Source organism: Dermochelys coriacea, chromosome 9, assembly GCF_009764565.3.
Source record: "Dermochelys coriacea isolate rDerCor1 chromosome 9, rDerCor1.pri.v4, whole genome shotgun sequence".
In the NCBI taxonomy this organism is placed as follows: Eukaryota; Metazoa; Chordata; order Testudines; family Dermochelyidae; genus Dermochelys; species Dermochelys coriacea.
In genome coordinates, this window is record NC_050076.1 from 22296924 (window position 1) to 22319472 (window position 22549).

At 38.1% G+C, this 22549-nt stretch overlaps 2 protein-coding genes across 16 annotated transcripts in view; one reads left to right on the forward strand and one right to left on the reverse strand.

Annotated features, from left to right (window-relative positions):
* The window catches only part of SMC4 (structural maintenance of chromosomes 4), a 95797-nt gene extending 84267 nt beyond the window's left edge, over positions 1–11530 (reverse strand). For 2 of the 9 annotated variants that reach the window (XM_038415871.2, XM_043491878.1), the window contains exons 1-5: positions 11271–11426; positions 8675–8870; positions 7363–7538; positions 6558–6749; positions 4361–4537 (exon numbers count right to left, since the gene is read on the reverse strand). In XM_038415871.2, the coding sequence (XP_038271799.1) occupies positions 4361–4537; positions 6558–6749; positions 7363–7538; positions 8675–8804 (675 nt within the window). In that variant the 5' untranslated portion in view covers positions 8805–8870; positions 11271–11426. Of the gene's footprint in view, positions 1–4360; positions 4538–6557; positions 6750–7362; positions 7542–8674; positions 8906–10758 lie in introns of all 9 variants that reach the window. The other 7 variants (XM_043491879.1, XM_043491877.1, XM_038415870.2 and 4 more) reach the window with 6 other exon arrangements.
* A 308-nt stretch (positions 11531–11838) lies between these two features.
* The window catches only part of IFT80 (intraflagellar transport 80), a 145016-nt gene continuing 134305 nt past the window's right edge, over positions 11839–22549 (forward strand). For 4 of the 7 annotated variants that reach the window (XM_038417223.2, XM_038417225.2, XM_043491883.1 and 1 more), the window contains exons 1-3: positions 11840–11974; positions 20644–20766; positions 21693–21914. In XM_038417223.2, coding sequence (XP_038273151.1) covers positions 20730–20766; positions 21693–21914 — 259 coding nt within the window. In that variant the 5' untranslated portion in view covers positions 11840–11974; positions 20644–20729. Of the gene's footprint in view, positions 11975–16369; positions 16522–19255; positions 19281–20643; positions 20767–21692; positions 21915–22549 lie in introns of those variants that run through there. The other 3 variants (XM_043491885.1, XM_043491881.1, XM_043491882.1) reach the window with 3 other exon arrangements.

A 22549-nucleotide genomic window follows, 5' to 3' on the forward strand; every position in this document is an offset into this window, starting at 1 on the left:
TAGCTAGATGAGATGCAAAGCGTAGTCTGTCCATACCCATGTTTAATAAGAGACAAATAAAAACCTCACAAAACATTCACTTTTCCAGTGTTCAACAAGTTTGCTAATTACAAAGAGTAACACTGTAAGCAAATGTAGATTTTATGATCTGCAGTCAGATTCTAAACAAATCCAGTAAGTATCAGAAGATACTCCCTGAATATAACTGAGAATTATAGAGCCTTAGACTTTAAATCTGACAATATACAATAAGCATATGTATTAATCTTTAAAAAGTCAGATTTCTCAAACCATAAAAGAGTGTGTGTGTGTGTGTGTGTGTGTGTGTTTTTGAGAAATGTTTATCCGACATGGAAGTCTAATGAAAAATTTAGTTACCTCTAAACATTGTTTTAGAACACTGGAAGTATAAAAGAGGCAATAATTATCATATCCCTTCACTTCAGCATGAAGCATAACACTAACACAGCAGTAGCATAAACTACTTTTAGTACTCACTTGAATAAATCTGTGTATTGCTTATGAGCATTTTATATATAGGAATTGAACTTTCACATGGAATAAAACAAATGCAATAAAGACATTATGTAAAATTAATCCTATCCACTGCTCACAAACTTGTCCTAAAAGTGGAGGAAAAAACAAACCAACCTGTTTCCTTATTGGAAAGCAAACTGCTCCCCCAACCACTAAATCTCCTAACCCTCTAAAAAGCGATTCCTAAAATATTTCCATGGGCCAACAGGTGAAAGGAGATTTTAATATATAAAACTTTTGCTGGCAGCAGTCTTAAGTTATAAGACAAAAATACATTGCCACTGGCTGAAAACTTATTAATACACTGCAGAATGTTATCAGTTAGAACTACTGGGACTATATTTTTTCCTTAAAATTGCTTAAAGGTTACCTGAAAATTTTAGAATTAAAAACCTATCAAGATTAGAAATGTATATTTTAAATAATCAGCATAAAAGGATATGTTCAGCACATAACTTTCAATCTACCTTAGAGGAAAATGTATTGAAAAGCTCACCATATTTTACTTTTAATACTTCAACAATTTAGCAGAAATTAAGATTATTCTGGAAAGTAACTGAATAAGAGACAGCTATCTACTGTAGGACTGGATTTTTCCATTCTTCTTTAGAGATTGAAGTTAAATTGTGCACTGAACTGCCTCTCATCTTGGAGACATTTAGCAGAATTGTAATCTTAATAGTTTTTTCCCCCATTTGCTGGTCACATTCAAGTGTCTTTGCCTATCCCCAGGAAGTCTACAATCTTGACAGATCTCTAGAAGTTCTTCCCCTTTAGTTAATATTCCTTTTAGTCATATCCACCATCATTCCAGCAAAAATGAAGTAAACAAGATGGCCCTCCAAGCTTAAAGCTAATCACTGTCTAGAGGAGCCATTGTTGGCTGTACTACTTGTTGCTCACCTCCATGAGTTTAGCATGCTGTAGCCAGAACATCAAGCCCACAAACACAAATTAACTCAATTCTTGTTCTACATACAAATTCTTAACATTGCCATTATAAGCAAGGTTTTGAAAAAATAACCTTAGTTTTATTTGCTGTCATTTACAGCTAACTGTTTTACATCACAATTTCAGTAAACTTTTAAAATCACATTATCTTAAACCCAACAGCAAGATGCTGGACTTTTCTACAATATGGTATACTTTTATTATAAGCTTTACAATGACAAATTTCATTTTTGAATTATAGTTTTAGATTTCAAAATGTTCCACAGGCTAAGTACACCTGGACAATTTTAAGTGTTTACCCCCAAATTAATAAAGTTAGCTGCTATAATCAAAAACCTAAAGTACGTGATGCTGAAGTTTAAGTAACATTTCCCCCTACTTAAATATTGTTAATTTTCTATTTTAACTGAAGCCAGTCTTCAAATAGTTTTCAAAGGTTTAAAACCAAAATATTTGTCAAGTCCAGTTTTAGGAGAATAATTTTTCCAACAAAGCTTTTAGATCCTATTAGGGGGTGTAATACCTGAGTAACTTTTCTGACAAGGGCTCTTTGTTGTAAATGGTACTGCTCCTGCTGCCCGCCCCCTCAACCAAAAAAACCCCAAAACAAAACAGGGTTCTTTGAAGACTGTAGGCAGAGAGGCTATTTTAGAAGTTGTGCTTCAAGTGTGTTCAGAATAGCAAACAAAACTAAATGGATTTGATAGAGAGAACCATACTAATTCATTTCCATTTAGTTTGACTAAAATTTAGGTCCCTAAAATTGGGCATCTAAATCTATTAGGAAAAAGAGAAGAAAACTAAGTAGAAATAGAGATAGTCCAAAGGTAGGTATTTTTTCTACTGAATCCAGTAATTTTAGGTACTGAATAACTAAAAGTTTAGTTACTATAAGTAGGTTACATTTTGCCTTTGATCTTTATACAAATGTCTCAATCTACAGCTTAATTTTCACCATCATCAATGAGGACAGTAGTCTATATCCTAAACTTACACTCTGGCCCACACCCCTTAATTAAAAATAGAATTGGGCCCTCTCCTCAGAATGAGCAAAATATTCTTGTTATACACGATTTAACTGGTCAGGATTTGAGGTATTCACCACTTAAAATTGGACTAAAAAAAATTTCATTTAATCTTTGAAAACACAGGGATATATTAAGTCCAGTTTCAGTTATATCAGAAAAGTAATAACCCTTAAGTGGAAATGTTATTTATTGATTCTTAAATTACAGCAGCATAGACTTTAAATGCTTAATCATGGGGAGAGTCATATTAAAAAAAAGTGTCCTTACATTTACATAAATATTTTTAGCTATAATCCCCAGGCCTCAAATATTCAAAACTGTCACGTTCCCCCATTGGTATTTATCAGTTCACATTCCCTTTGTATCAACTAATGATCAGCATCTATTTGAAGCGGAGCTCTACAGACATTTGCACAGGGAAATGGACTTGCTTTATTGAGGAAGACTATTTGCATAGAAATCTGATACATTTTCCCCTACACAGTTAATAGTACTTCGCCCATACAAGGCCAGAGGTGGAGGAGCAGGGAAGAAAGGGCAGGGTGGTGGGTCTAATGCTGGTTACACAACATTCACTCCCTTTCCCATCATCAGGTGAAAACAGTGGGACTTATACGTGGTGGCTCCCCTCCAATAACTTTATTTTGGTAGTCCAGTGGACTACTATAATAATAGGCGAGTTTTCACTAATTCTGAATACATATTTATTGGAGGGTTGGTTTTTTTGGGAGGGGGTGGGAGAGAGGAATGGAAGAAAGCCACCTACATTAAAAAGAACTATATTTGGCAGGATTCTTTCCCAGATATTCCCCACCTTCGTCCAAGTACTGGAGAAAACATCTTATACCAGGGGTCGGCAACCTTTGGCATGTGGCCCATCAGGGTAATCTGCTGACAGGCTGTGAGACATTTGTTTACGTTGACCATCCACAAGAACGCCCCCCCCCCCCCCCGCAGCTCCCAGTGGCCGTGGTTCACTGTTCCTGGCCAACGGGTGCTGCAGGAAGCCCAATATTTTTAAGTTGGGAAGCCCTGGATACTTTTTTGCAGGCTTTTTTCCTCAAAAGGTGAATGTAGGACACCAGCCCCTTCACCTTTAAACCAGGAAGTGGAAATAAGAGTTCCAGGAATGGCAAATTCTCTAAAACAAAACAAAAACAAACCAACCTCATTTTTAAAAAGCTTGAATGAGGTTCGCTCTGAGCTTTAATTACTTAATTGTGCAAGGCTGATTTATGTACTCAAATACTTTAAAAGTGTATTTTTAAAAACTCCATCTTCTGCAGTTGTCAAAGAAGCGTAAAGAATAGCATGCTTAATGTGATGATAGTATATACAGACTGAAAGCAACACTAACTTCAATATGTACATACTATTGAAGTAAAAACATTTCAATGTCATAAAACACTACGTAGACAAATCTAATTATTTCACATTTGAATTGACTCAGTATTGATGCATCTTATCTAAAGGATAAACAAGTTGCTGAATCTCTGCCACGCTTAAGCAGCACAATAATATTGGGGTTTAAGATTTACTTTACTACACCAATATTTACGTGCTGCTAGGGCGGAACAAATATAGCAATTCTTCTATTCATCCAAAATTTCAGGAACACACAGCAGTACAAACCTTTGGACTAGAAGTATCTTCAACTGTTTCTCTTCCTTAAATTTCCAAAGCAGCAAATAATGATTCGCATTTTTGTTAGAGCATGCAAACCATGATGTGCTGCTAGAGTACTTTAAGGCCTCAAATACAAGACTCAAAGTACCTAGACAAATTTACTTTGTTAGGAGTTTGAGAAAAGTTATACTTTTAAACTCAGAACTAATCAGACTTACCTGTAAAATTAAAAATCTATTATGGTCCAGGTCAATTCCATGGCTTCGAAGCAGAATACCAACGTCTTTGAATGTTTTCTTCTTCCCACTGATGTGGTAGACAGAAGAATTATCTCTGTAGGCAGTTCTAGATACACAGAAATTGCTGTTGGGAATGACTTCATAATCATCCCCTTCCTGTTTTGAGGAAAAAACAAAACCAGAAAAACAATTGTTGGTATTAGGTCACAGCTTACTTCAGATTTCACTGTTAAGTGCAGTTTTACCCTCATGTTCAAGCTTTTACAAGGCAACTGTACCCTGGTTCCCAGTTCTATTGAAGTGTATAATAAATCTTAGACCATGCACACCTCACTAAACATGCAATTTTTTGCTTCCAAAAAACCCTGAAAACAGCATAGAAGCACTCTATACAAGTTTAAACTGAGTGGGCCTTAATTTTATGCCTCTCCCTCCTCTTACCCCAGCTACTGCTTTAAAACACCATAGTCTCTGTTTAGCATCTAATGACATTTTTTTTTCTTGCTACACTCTCCATGCATATCAAAAAGAAAAAACCTTGTTCAAATTCAAAGAGGCTACTACTTCTTTTAATCTTTATATTAGGATGCCTTGAATATTTTAACATAATTGCTGTCTTATTTTTGACTAAGTTAGCCCTGAAGGAAAACAAACAAACAAAAAAAAACATTAAGGAAGAACTTTAGCTAAGTGCCTCTGAAGCCATTGTACAAATAGAAGATACAAAAAATGACAATAAAAATGGACACGTTGAACAAATATATATAAATGTTTTTGTAGCTGGTCAAGAGATCTTTGCTTTACCTGAAAGCAATAGGCACAATAAAACTGACACCAAATTTTAGTTTTAAAAAGTAAGTTTTAAAGGAACACAGGTAGTTTTAAAATTTAAGAAAGTGGTTTGCCACTTTAATGGAATAGCCCCCTCCAAATACAATTAACTTTAATATCAAATCCATTCGAAGTTGTTTTACTTCATGAAATTAGCTTCTAGGTATTATGCAGATACAAATGAAAGCCATAATAAATTTAATTATTGGAACAGTCTAGTATAATAAAAATACAAGTCAAATTTTTATTTGTATTCAGATGTACTTTAATGCAGACAAATAGTGCTTCAACTGAAATGCACGAGGAGTATTTTACCCTTGCCTAGAATTATATATTCTGGTAACCTATTAACTAAAATCTTTTGACTTTCAAGAAGCTTTTTATGATTTACATCGGAAAGCAAATACACTTTCCCTTTTTTATTTCTTCAGATACACGCACAAAATTATCCCAAGCAACATTTCTTGGACAATCAAGGCAATATTTGAGCAATGATAAACAATTTATTGAAAAATATTAGAATCCTTTAAGTAAAAATTTCCATCAAGCTGTAAGTAATAATAAATCAGCAATACTACATAAAAGTTCGCACTAAGTAAAGTGGAAAACAAAACAGATAGAAAAATAAAAGAATTTAATGTATTTCAATCAAAATGAAGGTCACATCAACATCTTATCCCTAATATTTCAGAAAATGTTTAGTCTTTTTAGGTGAAAGTCTTGTGATTAGTTTATCAATTTAAACAATGTAATATAAATAGTGTGCATATACGATAAAAACTTCAATTTTAAGCTGTAGTAAGTTGATATTGAAGTAGAAAATATCTAAGGCTGATAAGTATAAAAATATCCAGCTGTTAATCCTCAAATCTTAAAAAAAAAATCTGCATAATGCATGTTACAATTTAGAACACATTATGTATCTGATCTTAACTTAAAATAGTATCAATGAAATCACTTGCACACAACCCTAGAAAGCGTGTGTGTGAGATAAATATAAACATTTCTAATGTGACTTGATGGTAGAATAAGGTTTAGTATTTTTAAACAACTTTAAAATAATGTATTACCAAACACTAGTCATCCAGAAGTTCTAATGAAAAGTTATATCTACTCAAAGTGGAAATTAAGCACTACAAAGAAACAAATCTCCTTGAAGTTGTGTACTTTTTCAGCCAGTTAGTTTGAAGTATTCTACTTCATAAAGGTAAGCCGATCACATGGGCGAGTTTTTTCATCCTAAGCTAGTTCCACATTAAGACAGTAAAATGTTAAATTCTCAAATCCTTAAGGGGAGGGGGGGAAGCCTCAGCATACTTTTTCCTTTAAGCAGAAGAATACGTACCTTGTCAACGATCTTTTGAAAGTGAACTTCCACAGTACAACTCTGGATGTTCTTGTGTTCATCAGAATTATGGATCAGCACAGAAAGCTTTTTGGATCTGATTTTTTGTGCCCGATACCCAAATACAAAAAGCATTGAATCAATGACATTGGATTTTCCACTGCCATTTGGTCCAATAATACAAGAAAAACGCTGCATAACAGAAAGAAACAACATTCAAATTTACAATAGAAACTAGCCAATTTGCTTCATATATTTCATTTGTAGACAGCTGAAAATACTGTTATTTCTAGTGCAGGAAATTGCAGACTATTGGGAAGCTTAGTTTTTACTGCCGGGGGGGGGGGAGGGGAAAAAAAAAAAAGTTCAACCTATTCAACACACACCTCCGGTTAGCTCAGATTTCTAAGTTTTATTCTGTAAAGTCAGAAAGCTATATTGTACTCAGAAAGCATGGTTTATAAAGTTCATAATTAACCACATAATTTTCTTGTATTTGTGATTTAACCCCTAAACGCTGTTCAGTAAATCAAATAAAGCAAAAGATATATACTTAAGTTGTAATTTACTTCTAATTCAGATTAGAAGACAGACAGTATAAAAACTTACATTTTAGCTATAAGTAATCTATTGTCCTGTAAATAAAATTAGAGTATTATCATTGAAGTAATTCTCACTCTTCCACTATAAATATATAAAATAAGACGTTATTTGCTGATAAGTTGTGTTCACAGTACTATAAGGAGTACTAGAGACACAACAAAATTTTACTTCAGTTTAGAAGTTACTTAAAATAGAAAGATACCTTATGAAAAGGTCCCAGAATTTGCTCCCCTGCGTAGGATTTGAAGTTCTGGTTTACAATATGAGTTATCATGAGGCGAGGAGCTCCAGCTTCATTGGTCATTGCTGGAGGTGGGGGAGGAGAGATGCTACTCAAAATCTCTTCTAAACTTCGATCATCAAGTACCCCATTTGAGGCTGCTAAAAACATCCAAAATAACAAGAAAAAACTATATAATGTCTCAATGACTAGAGAGACCTTCTAAATGCCTAGTTCAAGCAGAAAAAGTACAAAAATTTGCTTCTACACAAACTAGGAATCTATACTTTCACTTTAAATTATTAAAACTGAACGTAAGTGAAAGAAAGATGCTTTAACTCCAAGGAGCTAATTTTTAAGAAAGTAGACATTTAAGATGTCACATCCGTTCAATAGTGGGGTTACTCTTTCATTATATAATGCTTATTCTAGCACTTTGCAAGGCAGTGTGAAATACAATAGTTACATTTAAAAAGCCTACAAATCCGTACAAATGGGCAAAGTCTTTCTAATTAATAACCGGACAGCCACATTTCAGGCATGCTCACACACACTGTAAGGAGGAGGAGATCCGAGTATGGCTGAACAATGCCCTGAAAAACTGTAATGACAGCACAACTTACTCTTGAAAGGCAGGAAGTTTGTTACGAAAACAAACTGGCCCCTTAGATTTCAATTATAGTTTTAAGTAAAACTACTTTTCAACTGTTAAAAGCAACTTTTTCTTTAAGTAGACAACTCTGACATCACTTTCCACATATTAACCATTTATCAAAAACATCTTACTTCAATAACATCAAATACATGGTTACCTAAAAACCATTTTCTACAGATATTTCCAGCAGAAAATCAACTCTAACACAAGTTTAATACGTAACGAATAATTGCCTAAAAGTCATTCATTTTAAGAAGATTTCAAGTCACTGCCACTTATTCCAGCCCAAGAAATCCCATATTGCGGGATGCATCTGTAGCTAAAATAATCCTGCTACCACAATCGGAAGTACTAGACAACATAGCAAGAATATGAAATCTAGACTTAGCTGGAAGAAACATCATCTACCAACAGCATTTTTACCTAAACTGAAACACCGATGCAAATGCTTTAACTCTTTCAAAGCCATATTTGCAGTTTTAAAATCAGATTTAAATTCAACTTGTCTAAATAAAAAATTACTGCATCCCTTTCTAGAAAGGAGCTGAATCTTAACTGGAGTGGTCTTAAGCAAGATACCGTCATCAAGACATATCACTAAATTTACATGCTTGGTACATCGGGATCATAAACACTTACGTTGCTGAGATGCTTCACTGATGCACGTGTCGGCTTCTTTTTCCACTTCCATATCACCGTTGGATTCCTCCAAGGGCTCTTTGCCTTTTTGAAGGACTGCAGTGGAGATTTTGGTCCTCTTGCTTGGCATGATTTCTGTTGGCTGTTCCCCTCCAATTCCAAGCAATCAAACTACCCAAGGGATATGTCTCCTTTGCTAACACAAACAAGAAAAACCCCATGACCCAAGTGCTGGGCGTATCACCCATTAAGGGCTATAACTGTGCATGTGTATCCAAAATGACTAATAATAAGCTGAAATCCATATGAATTTTGACAATAGGATCAGGATTTCAAACAAACTAAAACTCAGCCTTTAGTCACCATATTTTAAAGTCCCTTAAAACGGTAGCTTTCTCATAATGGTGGCTTTTACATATCCGTAGGGGGACATCATCTATTGAAACCCGTCATACAGACACATTCTGATGTGGCAGCATTAAAACACAACATCTATATTCAGATAAAGAATAATTATGATGTGCTGGCAAGTGTCATTTCAGTAACAAACAATCAGTGAATATCCCAAGCAGATAAGTACTTGAAGAATCACTTTTATATATACACACCTAAGATTTTCTAACAAACATTTTCAATAGCCCAATCTAATAATACTCAAATACCATTTCCACTCTATAAAGTCTCTAGTCCAAAGGACATTAAACTGAACTGTTTCCTGAAAATGTAGCTAAATGCTCCCTATTGTCAATGCTCAACACTTAAAGACAGCACACCAAACAAAAAGCAAATTAAGTATCAGAAGTAGATTGATGTTAATGCTTGATCAAGGGGGAAAAAAAACAGTACAAAAGTCCACCATTTGGCACTAAAGGCAGTTGCCAAAAAAGCAAGACTAGAAAGCAGCTCAGGAGAAAGATGAAAAGCAAGAAGCCTGAACTAGTAAAATAGTCTCCTCAAAGAGCCTAAATTACTCCATCACAGCAAGTGGTGAATTTAGCATGGAGAAAAACAGACAAGAAAGTTTTCTTCTCATGAGATAAGAAACTGACGTGGCTGGAAAGTCATCTTACAATGGGTGCCAATCATTTGACATTTTTAGACCTACCTACAGCCCCAACCCACACATGAGCCCTTCATTTGGGAAAGTGGGGGTGGAAGATAGAGGGAGAATTCGTTTTAAGGCAATTTGAGTCTATGCCCATTATAAAGGATTTCCCCATGGTTGTTTAAAAAAAAAAAAAAAAAGACTAAGTTCTATAGGATTTTTTTTAGAACGTTAATTCAAATTGAGTAGGGTAGTTAATTGTACAAAAATACTGAAAATAGATTTAAGAGAGTCATTTACAATATAACTATTTATCATCAGCTTTTAAATCTGGGTTCCCTCGCATCTCAATCTGAATCACCTTGCCAAGCATGAATCACTTAGCCCAGTTACTCCCTGATCATCTAATAGGTATTTAAGTCCAAACCCACCGCCCACAAAACTAAAATCAAAGGTGTTTCTTAAAATCAACACTTATGGACCTGCTCCCAAGCGAGAGTCTCATTACAACTGGGAAAAAAAATTAAAAACCAAGAAGATTCCCATTTGGAAAAGCTTCAATGCGAGGACAGTAACTGATGTCAGCGTCCAGTGATTGCGTTAGGCATTTCCCTCGGAATTGTTTTGGAATCAACCCGTCATCCTAAAGTTCCTCCTCAGCCCCTTGGTCTGGATCTATAAGGGTTTTCCTAGGGTATAATTGTCAGAAGTAGTTGAAAATACAGTCACAGAGAAGACTGTAGTCTGCAGACAGATTAAAATCAGGCCTCTCAAATTCTCCAGATACTCTTTTCCACTGAATGCATCCGATGAAGTGAGCTGTAGCTCACGAAAGCTTATGCTCAAATACATTTGTTAGTCTCTAAGGTGCCACAAGTACTCCTTTTCTTTTTGCGAATACAGACTAACACGGCTGCTACTCTGAAACCTTTCATACTCTGGTTTCTCTTCACATCGTATGTATCGCAAACTTGTTACTGTGCCTCCCCTCCAGTGATTGGTATCCAATGAATGGGTCCCCATAGGTCCATAAGGATACAACGGGGAATTCGCTCTCCCCCATAGGTTGCCATGGACCCCCACCCATGGCTCGGTAGATATAATACTGCTGGTGAAGGTAGGGTCGCCGCCCCGAGGAACGGAATCACACCGCTCTGCTCTTCGCGTGAGGAGTGCCGCTCCGTCCTCGGGAAGGGCCAGTTGCATTGGTGGTGGTACGGAGCGGCCGTCGGACAGTTGCCCCACCCCGCGGGATTGCAGATTACAAGAAGTGGGAAAAGAAGCCGCCACCTTTCGCTCCCCCGAAGGGGGGGGGGGAGGAAAAGAAAGGGAGGGGGGAAAAAAGTCCACCGCCCCTTGCTCCCCACCCGCCAGTACAGCTTACGTAGGGAAATCTACAGCTACCCCCCAGGCAGGCTCCATAGGGAGGTCCCCCAGCTCCAGTTACAGGGAAGAGAGCCCCCCAGCTCCACCTGTCCCCAGATAAATTACTAGGCACTTTGCTGGAGTCGCCCCAGGCTTCGCAGTCCTGTCAACAAGCAGAGCTGGTACCTGGGACACGGAGCAGGCGGCGAGCTGCCCCGGCAAGACTTCGGGTAACGCTGGCTCTGGAGAGTCCGGCCGGCTCCTACCTGCTGCAGCTTGGCGGCTTCTACACTCGAAAATGGCGCCCAAACTCCAAACTCGAACCGAAATTCGTTAGAAACGCGCGGAGCATGCTGGGTAAAGAGGGGGCTGGTTGTCGGCCTCCCACAGGTTTGAAAGGATGAAAAAAAAAAAAAAAACCCTCCGGCGCCATATTGTTTTCCGTTACTGCGCGGAACGGGGTAAAAATAAAATAAAAATATTTACATTGTTTCGGTAATTTTTAATTTAAAGCAAATAAAAAGAATGTTACTTAAAGGCGCCTAAATGGGGAAAAATCCCACTAATTTGAATGATACAGTGGGTCAATGGGAGGAGCTTCGTTGCCTGGTAACGGCCTGTGGGGCGATGGCGGACGAAACTGAAAAAGGAATAAACATATTTTTAAAAATTTTAAAATATACAATAATAGTAAATATATTTTTTAAAAGATATTAATTAACAGGCCGGTCCGATGACGTCAGTGGTTTGTCACCTGGCTTGGGAGGGTCCGTTAGGTAGACGGGGGAGTAAGGAAGTCTCGCGCGGGAAATCTCGCGGGAAGTAGCTATAGCGACAGATCGGCTTCCCTGCGAGCGTTCGCTAGCAGAGCGGAGGGGACTGAGAGATTAGTAAGTAGTCTCGCTCGTTGCTTCCCCCCGTATCAGGAGTTCTAGGGTGCCCTTAACTGGGGAGGAAGAAGCTTGTGTTAAATCTGTGAGGGGCTGGGAGCAACTGACAGCCCAAGTGCTAGCGACAGGGTCCTGCCCTGGAGAGGGTTCTCTACGCTCATCCACTCTCCCAGCCTGAGACTTGTACCCCCTAGACCGACCCCCTGCCTTGGACAGGTACATTTCCAAACGGGGAGTTGGAGGCGTTTCCCCCTGGTACCAAAGGTGCTGGAACAATTTATATAGTGGGGGTGCTAAGAGCCATTGAACCAAAATGTAAACCCTGTATAGAATACAAAAAGAAAAGGAGGACTTGTGGCACCTTAGAGACTAACAAATTTATTAGAGCATAAGCTTTCGTGAGCTACAGTTCACTTCATCGGATGCGAATACAGACTAATACGGCTGCTACTCTGAAACCTGTATAGAATGGAAGTCACTTCAAGCCAGGGGATGTGGCAGCACCCCTAATTCCAGCACCTAGGCCTGTTACCTGTCCTGGGGAAGTGAGAGGATGTGGGGGAAGCCCTCTACTCCTGTAATGCAAGGGTCTGGAGTGGCAACCCCCTATAATTTCCCTGGGGAAACTGGGAGGGGGGAACCTGGTCAAGAAAGAGCTGAGGGAACGCTCACTCCATCCTAGTTTGTAGTAAGCAATCTCCCCCCCTCCCCCCACAGCGTCCCTTGAGGAAGGGGAAAGGCAGGGTGGTTTTGTTGGTCCCTCTAACCTGCCTGGTAAGACCATGATGAAAAATTTACTACTGTAACCTTTTCTGAGGATGGGTCCCCACAGTAACTTACCTGAAGAAAAATTGTGCCATGTGACTGGAGGGAGGGGCATGAATGGAAGATGCTATGAATGGGAGGGGGAATGTGAGTGGGTGAGCAGAAGTGGGTGGTGGGATTTAGAGAAGCATAGGGGTTAAGTGAAGTTTTTAGAGAATGTCACAAGGCTCTGGGGGTAGAGGGACTAGGAGTTGTGCAGGAGGTGGGGATGCAGTGGGGAGAGCCCAGTTCTGTACTGTAGCATTGGTGCATCTGTCCCCATAGCACTGCTTTGGCATATCAGGGAGCTAAGACAGCAGCATTATGCAGTGGGACTGGTCTCTCACCCTAGAGATCCTTCAGTCACATCCCTGTTTCTTTGCCATAAACCCTCCAATGTTCCCATTAAGCCACCTGTAACCCACTCATTTTCCTGTCTGTCTCTCACAGTCATTCTTGCTCCTGCTTAATTCCCCAGTGCACTCTGCAGGTACAGGACTTTGCCTGGGGCATGATAGAGGAGCGAATCTGCAGGGGGCAGGGCTATGGGGAGGAAGCATGTGAAACACAGATCTGTAGTAGGGCCTTAGGGTGGATAAAATATCAGTGTTGGTAGCTATCTCCGTGAATAACTCTCAGTATTAATACATCTTTCTGAAAACTAAAAAAATAGTGTTAGTTTAGAGTTCAGGTTGCTCCAATGCAAATCCCACAAATACCAAGAAAAGTACTAGGTAAGGCAATCTTCATTCATATTTATTAATGCCTTCATGTGCTTCAAATGCAGTCACAAACTTATCGCTTCCCCCAACAAAAACTCCCTTGCTTGATTATTTAGAGAGAGAATGAAATATAGCAGTGTTAAAAAAAATTCAAAGGCTTTGATAAATCCATTGTGAATCTATGGAGACCTTGTTTAGAAGGTTGTCACATATTTAAACTTAATATACAAGGCTGCACAAAGCTGGCACAAAGCTGCACAAAGCTGGCACAAAGGACCCAATTCTGAGAGGCACCTTGTGCTAGTCCTCTCCACTCCAAGTACCTATGGAATTAGGCCCTAAACTAGTGGGATTTTTTGCAATACCAGGACACACTCAACAGAATCCTTCATCACAAAGGGAGAGGCTGTAAAACTATCCAAGTGATAGCTGGAAGCCTTAAATCTCACTCGCATTCCAAATTTTGACCCAGATAGATTAAAAGATTAGTCTCTATAGACCTAAATACATAAATTTGTTATTTGGACATGAAAAAGCCTAAAGTTGGAGAGCTAAGTGGTGAAACACCTAATGCTGTCAGGCACTATTGTTAACTATTTCCATGCTGATCTCTTTAGCAAACACCTTCAGCTAGTGTTGCTGGTGAGGAAAGAAGAGTTCAAGCCCACCTCTTCCCTCCATTAAAATCCTCTTCATCCTTGCCTACAGTGTTGGAGGAAAGAGAAGATGCATCCCCCTTCTCTGTGCAAAAAGCCTCAAGTCTTTAAGATATTCTTTATTCATTGTACTTAACATTTACTTGTGTCTGGCCTAAATTCCAAGTTGTAGTGACTAACAGTGAGTGGCATCTGAATGCTGTTCACTGTCCTCTGTGAAAGGATTTGGAGGTCTCAGTCTAGTTCCTAATGAATACGTGTGCATAGTACTGTTTGCAATCGTGGGTATTATGATAACTGACCTCTCTTTTTAAAAAAAAAAAAAATAAAAAAAAATCTTTTATTGGACCAACTTCTGTTGGTGAGAGAGAAGTTTTGGAGTTTGGGAAACTGACGCAATGTCTATATATTACTGCTTATGTATGTATAACCTGTATCGCTCAGGGATGTGAATAAGCCACCTTCCTGCGTGACATAAGTTACACCAACAAAAGCGCTGGAGTTAGTATTGCAATTTGGCTTTGGTGGAGGCACAACTATAAAACTGTAGTCACGTGTAAAGAAGATTAATACTGTAAATTGGGAGTAAATATATTTCTTATTAAAACCCTAGTTATTTAAATTATGTCCAAAAAACTGCATGAAAGCTGCAAAGCCATTCACTCAAAAGTTAGGAAATGTTAGAATTAATGTTGCCCAGACAATCTTAATTTGCCTCTCCTCCCCTTGAGCGTATGCATTATGATATAGTCTTTAATTACATGATTACATACTACTTTTCCCACAGGACTCCTATCTCTTTCATAGCCTAGGATAGATGGTGCCAAGGAAATGAATCAGGGTTGTGTAGTGGATGAGAGATTTGTCTGTAGGACTACTGCCTCATTTGTTGCAGTAGGTGGAAGGTGTATAGTGAATGAGGCAGGAGATTTATAGGAGAAGAAAGGATGATCTCATGGTTAAAGTGTTGAATGCCATCTTGGTGAACTGGATTCTATCCATGCCTCTGCCACAGAGTTCCTGTGTGATGCTGGCCTTGTTCACTTAAACCAAACTTTTCACAGCCACTGATTGTGTGTTCCTCTTTTTTGAGGCACTCAAAATGAGAGCTGAGGCCAGATTTACAGAAGCGTTGCGCACTTCACAACTACAACTGAGGTTGATTGGAGCTGTGCTTTAAACATATAAAGTACTATAATAATGCTAGGGAACCTGAAAAATCAGATTATAGGTGTCTCTAGTTGGGTACCTAAAGTTAATGGACAGTTTTGGCCTTAATCTCTCTGTGCCTCAGTTCTCCAGCTGTAAAATGAGGATAATATCACCACATTTCACAGGGATGTTGTGAAAATAAATTAATTAATGTCTGTGAAGCATGTGGATACTAGGTGAGAGCACCACAGAAACAAATACCCATGAGAAAATTAATTTGTGTTCAATGTAGGGTTTGTGTCATATGTGTTAACTAAATCTGGCGCCACACATTGAATGAAAATAAATAAAAAATGTATGAGGCAGTATGTATTCATGTAGTTAGACTATTTCATAGGCATATGGGCTAAATTAAGGTTACACGGGCAGCGTTAATTCTGGCATATCCTAACTTTTGAATATTTGACTTTGCAATCTTGTTTTTGTTGCAGTTTTTTGTAATTTCAGTTCAGTTCATTTTATAAAAAAGGTTAATACAGTAGTTCTACAACTTTGAACCAAATTGACCCCCAACTTGGATACCTTTAGATCCACAACACCAACTTCTTTCATTTGAGCTTACTGAGTAACTGGTAGCAGTAGCAGGCTATCATCCTCTGTGGAAGAGTCTTATGAGACACTTTACCAGTGGGTTTCACAGCCTGCTTATGGCAGAGGAAGGTAGAGATTCAGGATCCTAGATTCTATTGCTGGTTCTGAAGAGTAGTATTCTGTAATGGTTATAGATCCTTATTCCTTCAGCTCATGTCCCTGGTCCCCTCCATTCCTATCTTCTTCCTCTGTTCCTACCCGCCATTGTCGTGCTTCAGCTCCTGTTCCTTCTCCCTCTGCTCCTATCCACCCTCTTGCATCAATTCCTGTCCACCTCTGCTTCCTTTCCCCATCCTCTGGGTCCTGCAACCCCCTTGTCCTGTCTCTCCACCCCTCTTCTATTCCTCACCCATCTGCATTTCAGCCAGGCTGATTCTTCCTATTTCTCTACAGTGTCTGGGCACCTGCTGGGGGAGCACTGAGAGTTGATGATCTCCCTGCTCTCAGTACTGATGCATGCTACCACTGCTGCCTTGGCATCCAGGAAGAGTAATTGCAGGGAAACCCTTGTTCAGTCTCTGCAGCCCTGGGATGGAGTATGTTCAGTTGCTCTCTGGGGATGGTATGTGCTCAGCAAATAGACTCTTCAGAGTGTTTAGGTGCCAGACTCTAACAAGTATCTATTGAGCTTGTGCAATCTGTTTTTTTGAGGTTCATAACTTGATCACATTTGGGTAAATTTTCACGGGGATGGCAAAAGCCACATCCCTGACACCAGGGAAATACCCCATGCGCACAAATGTCAAGCCCTTGCCCAAAAGCATGGAGGAGGTAGAGCTTCTGGACAAAAAGTTTGTAGGTTTTTTTGTTATACATGGACAAAATAATGTATTTAACTCCTAGTTTCATTCTTGGAAATGGCTGAATGGTTCTAGCTGAAACTTTATTTAAAAAAAAAAGTGTGAGGCAGAAACCTAGGATGGAAAATTTCAGCCCAAATGGTTAAAGTTTGACAAAGTTATAAGCAACTGAAAACAAGATCTTACAGTGGGAAGGTTTCAGGATGCATTACCAGCTTCACCAATAATTATCCTTACCCTGTAGTGGCAAGGCATGAATATCTTTATACTCTGATGGTTTCTCTCTCTGATTTTTCTTGGGATACTACATTTAGGGATGATGTTTTCCAAGATGGTCTGTGATTTCAAACAGTTCATAAAGGATACCCTGTCCTAATGTCAGTATACTCTACAAGACTGCACACTTTCAACATGTACTCTTACAATTAAGCAGTTCTAGCATCACTTGTTCTTGAAATTGTTTAGCGTAGGGCTTCTCAGGACAAATTTTTTGGTGGTCTCAGAGTGCAGCCACCAACTCTTGCTGGTGGCCGCTCTCACTTTTTCCTAAAACATTTAATTAGCTTTAGGAAAAACAAATAAATATGCACATAGACATGTCCAAATCATTGTAATTTATTTATTGCTGCTAGTAAGTCTGTTGTGAAAAGTGATATTAACAAACAAGTATCACTTTCCACAGCAGACTTACTCAGGCCTGTCAAGTCTGGGGACAAATTAAGTCCTGGTGGGGGGAGGGGAGGTGTCGGGAGAGGCATCAGGGGACTGGAGCCTGGGCTCTGCTGCTGCACAGCCAGGGCCTGGTGCTGGAGCCTGAAGCCCCTGGCCAGAGCCTGCCGCTCTGCCACCCCAGGGCTGAAGCCCAAAGCTGGAGCCCCAGTGTCCCTGGGAATGTGGGGAATTCACTGACTGCCTTCTCCTCTAGCATTGTACCCCAGGTGTTTCCATAGGGGGCCAAGGCCTAATCCCTGCTGGTGGCTCCGGCAATCAACACCAGGGCAGTGTATCTGAGAGCAACAGAGAGTTGGAGGGGCTGCTATATTGCGCCCCTCTCCCCCATCACAGCCCAGGAGGCTGTGGCTGCAATAAAAGCCCTGGTGGCCACATTTGAGAAACACTGGTGTCCACATTAATTATCCCAGTTTGCTCATTGTAGATACACACAGCACTTTCTCCTACCAGTGTTGTCCCTGCAAACTGTGCTACCCATTACATAATTCTGAACATAGCTGTCTTGAGCAGGTGCATAGCATGAAAGAAAGTCTATACTTGGCAGGGGTGGATCAAAATCAATGACCTTTTTATTTATAGTTGTTTTCCTGAAAAAGCATTTTATCTAAAGATAGTTTTAATTAAGATACATTATAGTTCAAAGATATCTCATCATGGAATAGGGATTATAAATTCTAATTCTATAGTATGAGACAATATATTCATGGAATGTTTAAGAAAAGTTTTGTAAATGAGTTCCAATAGTTCCTGGATTAGGGACCCAATTTTATGAGGTTCCAGGGGCTTCTGTATAGATTAGGTATTGAATAATCTATCTACCCAATGGGACTCAGTGCTTAGTCTAGAACAGGGGTTCTCAAACTGTGGGTCAACAACCCTCAGGGAGTTGCAAGGTTATTACATGGGGGGTCGTGAGCTGTCAGCCTCCACTCCAAATCCTGTTTGCCTCCAGCATTTATAATGGTGTTAAATTAAAAAAACTTTTTTATATATTTGTAAGCAGGGTCACACTCAAAGGCTTGCTATGTGAAAGGGGTCACCAGTACAAAAGTTCAAGAACCACTGGTCTAAAAGATACCATCAGAGATGCTTAGTTTTGCAGGTCTCAAACTGTGGATTTGTGTCTCCAGAGATAACATGCTTTTTAACAGCAAAAATGTTTTTAAATAAATCATATATAGAGGTGAGAAATAAGACCTCAACCCTGTTGTCCCTCTGCAAATTTGTGTACACAGAGTCAATCCCTTACTTGTCTCTAAAAGTGCAAAGTTTCAAAAAGTTCAATGAAGAAGATTGTTGGGGGCGGAATAGATCTGGACAAGGAGAAGAAGTCTGGAGACAAATGTGAGAAGGGAGGGACAGGCAGTAGAAACAAAAGTGAAACTGTTTTGAACAGCATATTCCAGAAGTCTTTAGGTCTTTCTGAGTGTAGTAGCCTTCATTGATTTGAGATCTACCATACCATTCTCTCACTAGAAGGGAAAACCTATAATGGCAGCAGGCCGTAAAAGAGACCCACTTTTGGAATAAGAACCATTCAAGAAATATGTATGATGATCTTTTAAAGAAAGTCACACCAGTGAACTGGTGGAAGTAATTTAAGCATTTGGATTCAGAGACTGTTGAAGTGATGATCTCACTTTTAACAGCAGTAGCTTCTTCTGCTGGTGTAGAAAGAATATTTTCTTCCTTTGGACTAATTCATTTCAAATTGAGAAGTTGTTGGGACCGGAAAAAGCAGGAAAGCTTGTTTTTCTTTTCCAGATTATGAACAAACAGGAAAATGAAGGTGAAGACGTCTGCGTTAACTGCAGAAGCCAATATTTTAAGTTTCTCATGTTGACCTGGTTGACATAGTCAATTTAATTTTTGTTTTTAAATATTTCATTAACTATTTTAGTCAAAAACAATTTTAACAAAAACAAACCTGATTTTAAAAAACTTGAATGTTTAACTAAATTCAAAAATTCATATGCTTGTTTTGTTAAAATATTACGTTTGCTGTTGAAGAAAAAAATAATCCAGAATACATAACGTTGTTGTTTTAGTTAAATAAAACAATGTAAATGTCTGTCTGGTGGTGATCTCCTCCAAATACAGCATGGGAAGAAAATCCTTCAAATATTAATGATGAACCTGTTGAATTGGAGATGGTTCATCTCCCTATGACTTTAGCAAAGGTATTTGAAGCAGATATTTATAAAGTACATAACCAAATAATCATTCATTTTCTGATATAGCTGTAAAACTAATCTGAAAAGTTTTTAAAATAAATCACTTTAAAATGTATAGTGTGTACCTTCTAAAAATGAAACTTGCATCTATCTCTGAGTTGTGAAGAATATGTATTAAGGTTATAACAACCAACAAGAATGCACTTTTATGGAGAAATCCATGATTAAATCAAGTCTTCCTGACTAGTGATTTAAATCAATTTGATTTAAATCAAATCCACCCTAATACTTGGTAGCATATTACATGTTACACATATGCAATATGTGCATATTTTGGACCAGATCATCAGTATAAATTAAGATAGCCCATTTGAAGTCAGTAGAGCTATGCTAATTTAAACCAACTGAGGCTCTGGTCCAAAATATGTAATCTATAGTACTTATATCGGAGAGCGAGACTTTTTTAAACCCCTTTTCTTCAACAGTCTGTCAGTTTATTCTAGTGATTAAATTTTAGTTATTCTGTCCTGCCCATGGAGAGAGGCATACTTTTTGTATGCAGATACCACTGCTAATCATCATCTTATGTTCAACGTGCCTCAGCTGGCATGTGATCAGGATTCATCACTGAATTTGGTCTGCTGGTTATATCATTAGCTTCCCCGGTGTGGACCTGGGTACTGATGGGGAATGTGATGTGAATGTTGATCCTTGCCCCCCAGTAGTCAAGAACTGTCAGCAAATCTGTTGCCTGTAAATGCCAGCCATGTACTTCTTTGACTTCCTATTCTTCTTTGGTCAACAACATCACATACATTGCTCATCTATGCTTAATTGAAGACTTTGTGTGAATTGTATTGCTGGCCTTCTTTAAAGAACATGTACAACATGCATTGCTTTAAAACATTTTATTTTGGGTATTGGTATTTTCCTTTTTAATGGTGATTACTCATGACATTTTAAAAAAAATCTTTACAGGTGTAACCTATCCAGTGAAGAAGTAATCTTTTTTTATACTTTTTAATGTTTCATCTGGACTAGCAAAACCAAGAAATTTAGAAAAAATGAGGCTGAAGACTTCACACTTAAAGGAACCAAAACATATCCTTTGTCTCAAAACAAAGTGTATTAACTTTACACAGCACTCTTGGTAAAATAGTATTATGTTTATCATGTTCTAGTAAAATATGAGATGTGATTGATTGTAAAGACAGTGCAAAGTTATTTTACAGATTCTGGAGACTTAATTTTACTTTTTTTTAAAGATTTTTACTGTTTTCTGCAAAATGTAAAGGCCCAATACTGCAAGGTGTTAAGCACCTCAAGCTGGGTACTCAATACCCTCCATTCTCAGTAACTTGTGTTGGAATCTAGGGTGTTCAGCACCTTGCAGAAGGTGTCAAGATTTTGCAGGAAAGCTTTTTGTTTGTTTTTTCCCTTTCTTCTCTTAGAGGATTTACTCCTGCAAAGAGATTTTTCTCATGCAGTTAATAATTGCACTCCTTTATCAATTTGTCTGCAATAAGACTAACAAATGATAGCACCAACAAAGGGGTACGCTTACCTAATACCATCCTGTTACTCTTAAATGAGTGATCTCCATCCCTTGTGTGATATTGCTATAATGAAAACCAAAATCTGACCAAATGTGTTTTAACTTATGTATTTTGACACCAAGGCCCTCCTGTAGATGGAGCCTAAGCTTTTATCTGTGTTTAATACATGTGCAGTTTAATTAGACATGATGCTTTTAAAGTCACATACTCTGTCAAATTCCTTTTTTGCTCTTTATTTTCTTCCAACTTTCTGTTGCTTCTTTACAGTGCATTACTTTTCTTTGTGTCAAGATCTTCCACAAAAATAACTTCTATATATATATAGATCTGTTTTTTAAATAGCCAACATTAAATATTTAAAATATTTTTTTCCTTATTATCACTTTATTTTTTGCAATACTTAGAGATGAGGTATATTCTAAGATGACTTTCAAGTAACCAAAATTCAAGACTTCCTTAATTCAATTACACATAAAGAATTGGTTAGCTGTGTGGGCTGGACTACAGCTGATGAGCTGTATTCATGTAGTGATGATCACCACATCATGAAATGGAACTTGTTAACTTGTGAAACAACTCAAGTAGTGAAGCTTCCTAATGATATCTACCCCATAGATCTTCATTGGTTTCCCAAAAATATAGGTGGAAAGAAGCAATCCCAAGCTGAGAGTTTTGTACTTACAAGCTCTGATGGTAAGTGTTCTTTTAAAATATGTAGATCTTATAAATTGCTAGTAAAAAAAAAAGTGCTTATGCCACTCTTAAATTCCAAATTATTTGCTATTATAATGTGTAATAAAAGCAAATTAAAATATAGCAAAATTGTACTGGTTTTAAAACTAATTATTTTTACAAAATTGCTTCTGAGAATACATTATGCCTAATGTGATAGAAAAATACTAGTTGCATCCCTTTTTGATATAGGGTCAAATTCAATCATCCTTAATTGAGCAAAATGTTCTTATTTTGTAGTTCATAAATTGATCTGAATGTGTGCATATCTGTATGGATGTCAAGAATTATAAAAATTATCATTTGTAGCAAAAATATCAAATTTTTTTTTTGGAAGGATGTATTAAACTTTAATCTTCAATTCAATCTGTAACTGTTGGAGACCAGGATAAGGATAATGCTTTTTCTAAGCATCTGGTTCTGGTCACTATCAGGGCCAGGATACTGGACTGGATGAACCTTGGCTCTGATCCAATATGGCAACTCCATGTGGATTTTGTGATGTTTGTTTGTTTTTTTTTCCTTTTACCCCTTAAAGATATTTGACCCCAATTCTGAAATACACTGGCCAATCCTTGTACCTGTATGAAGAAGCT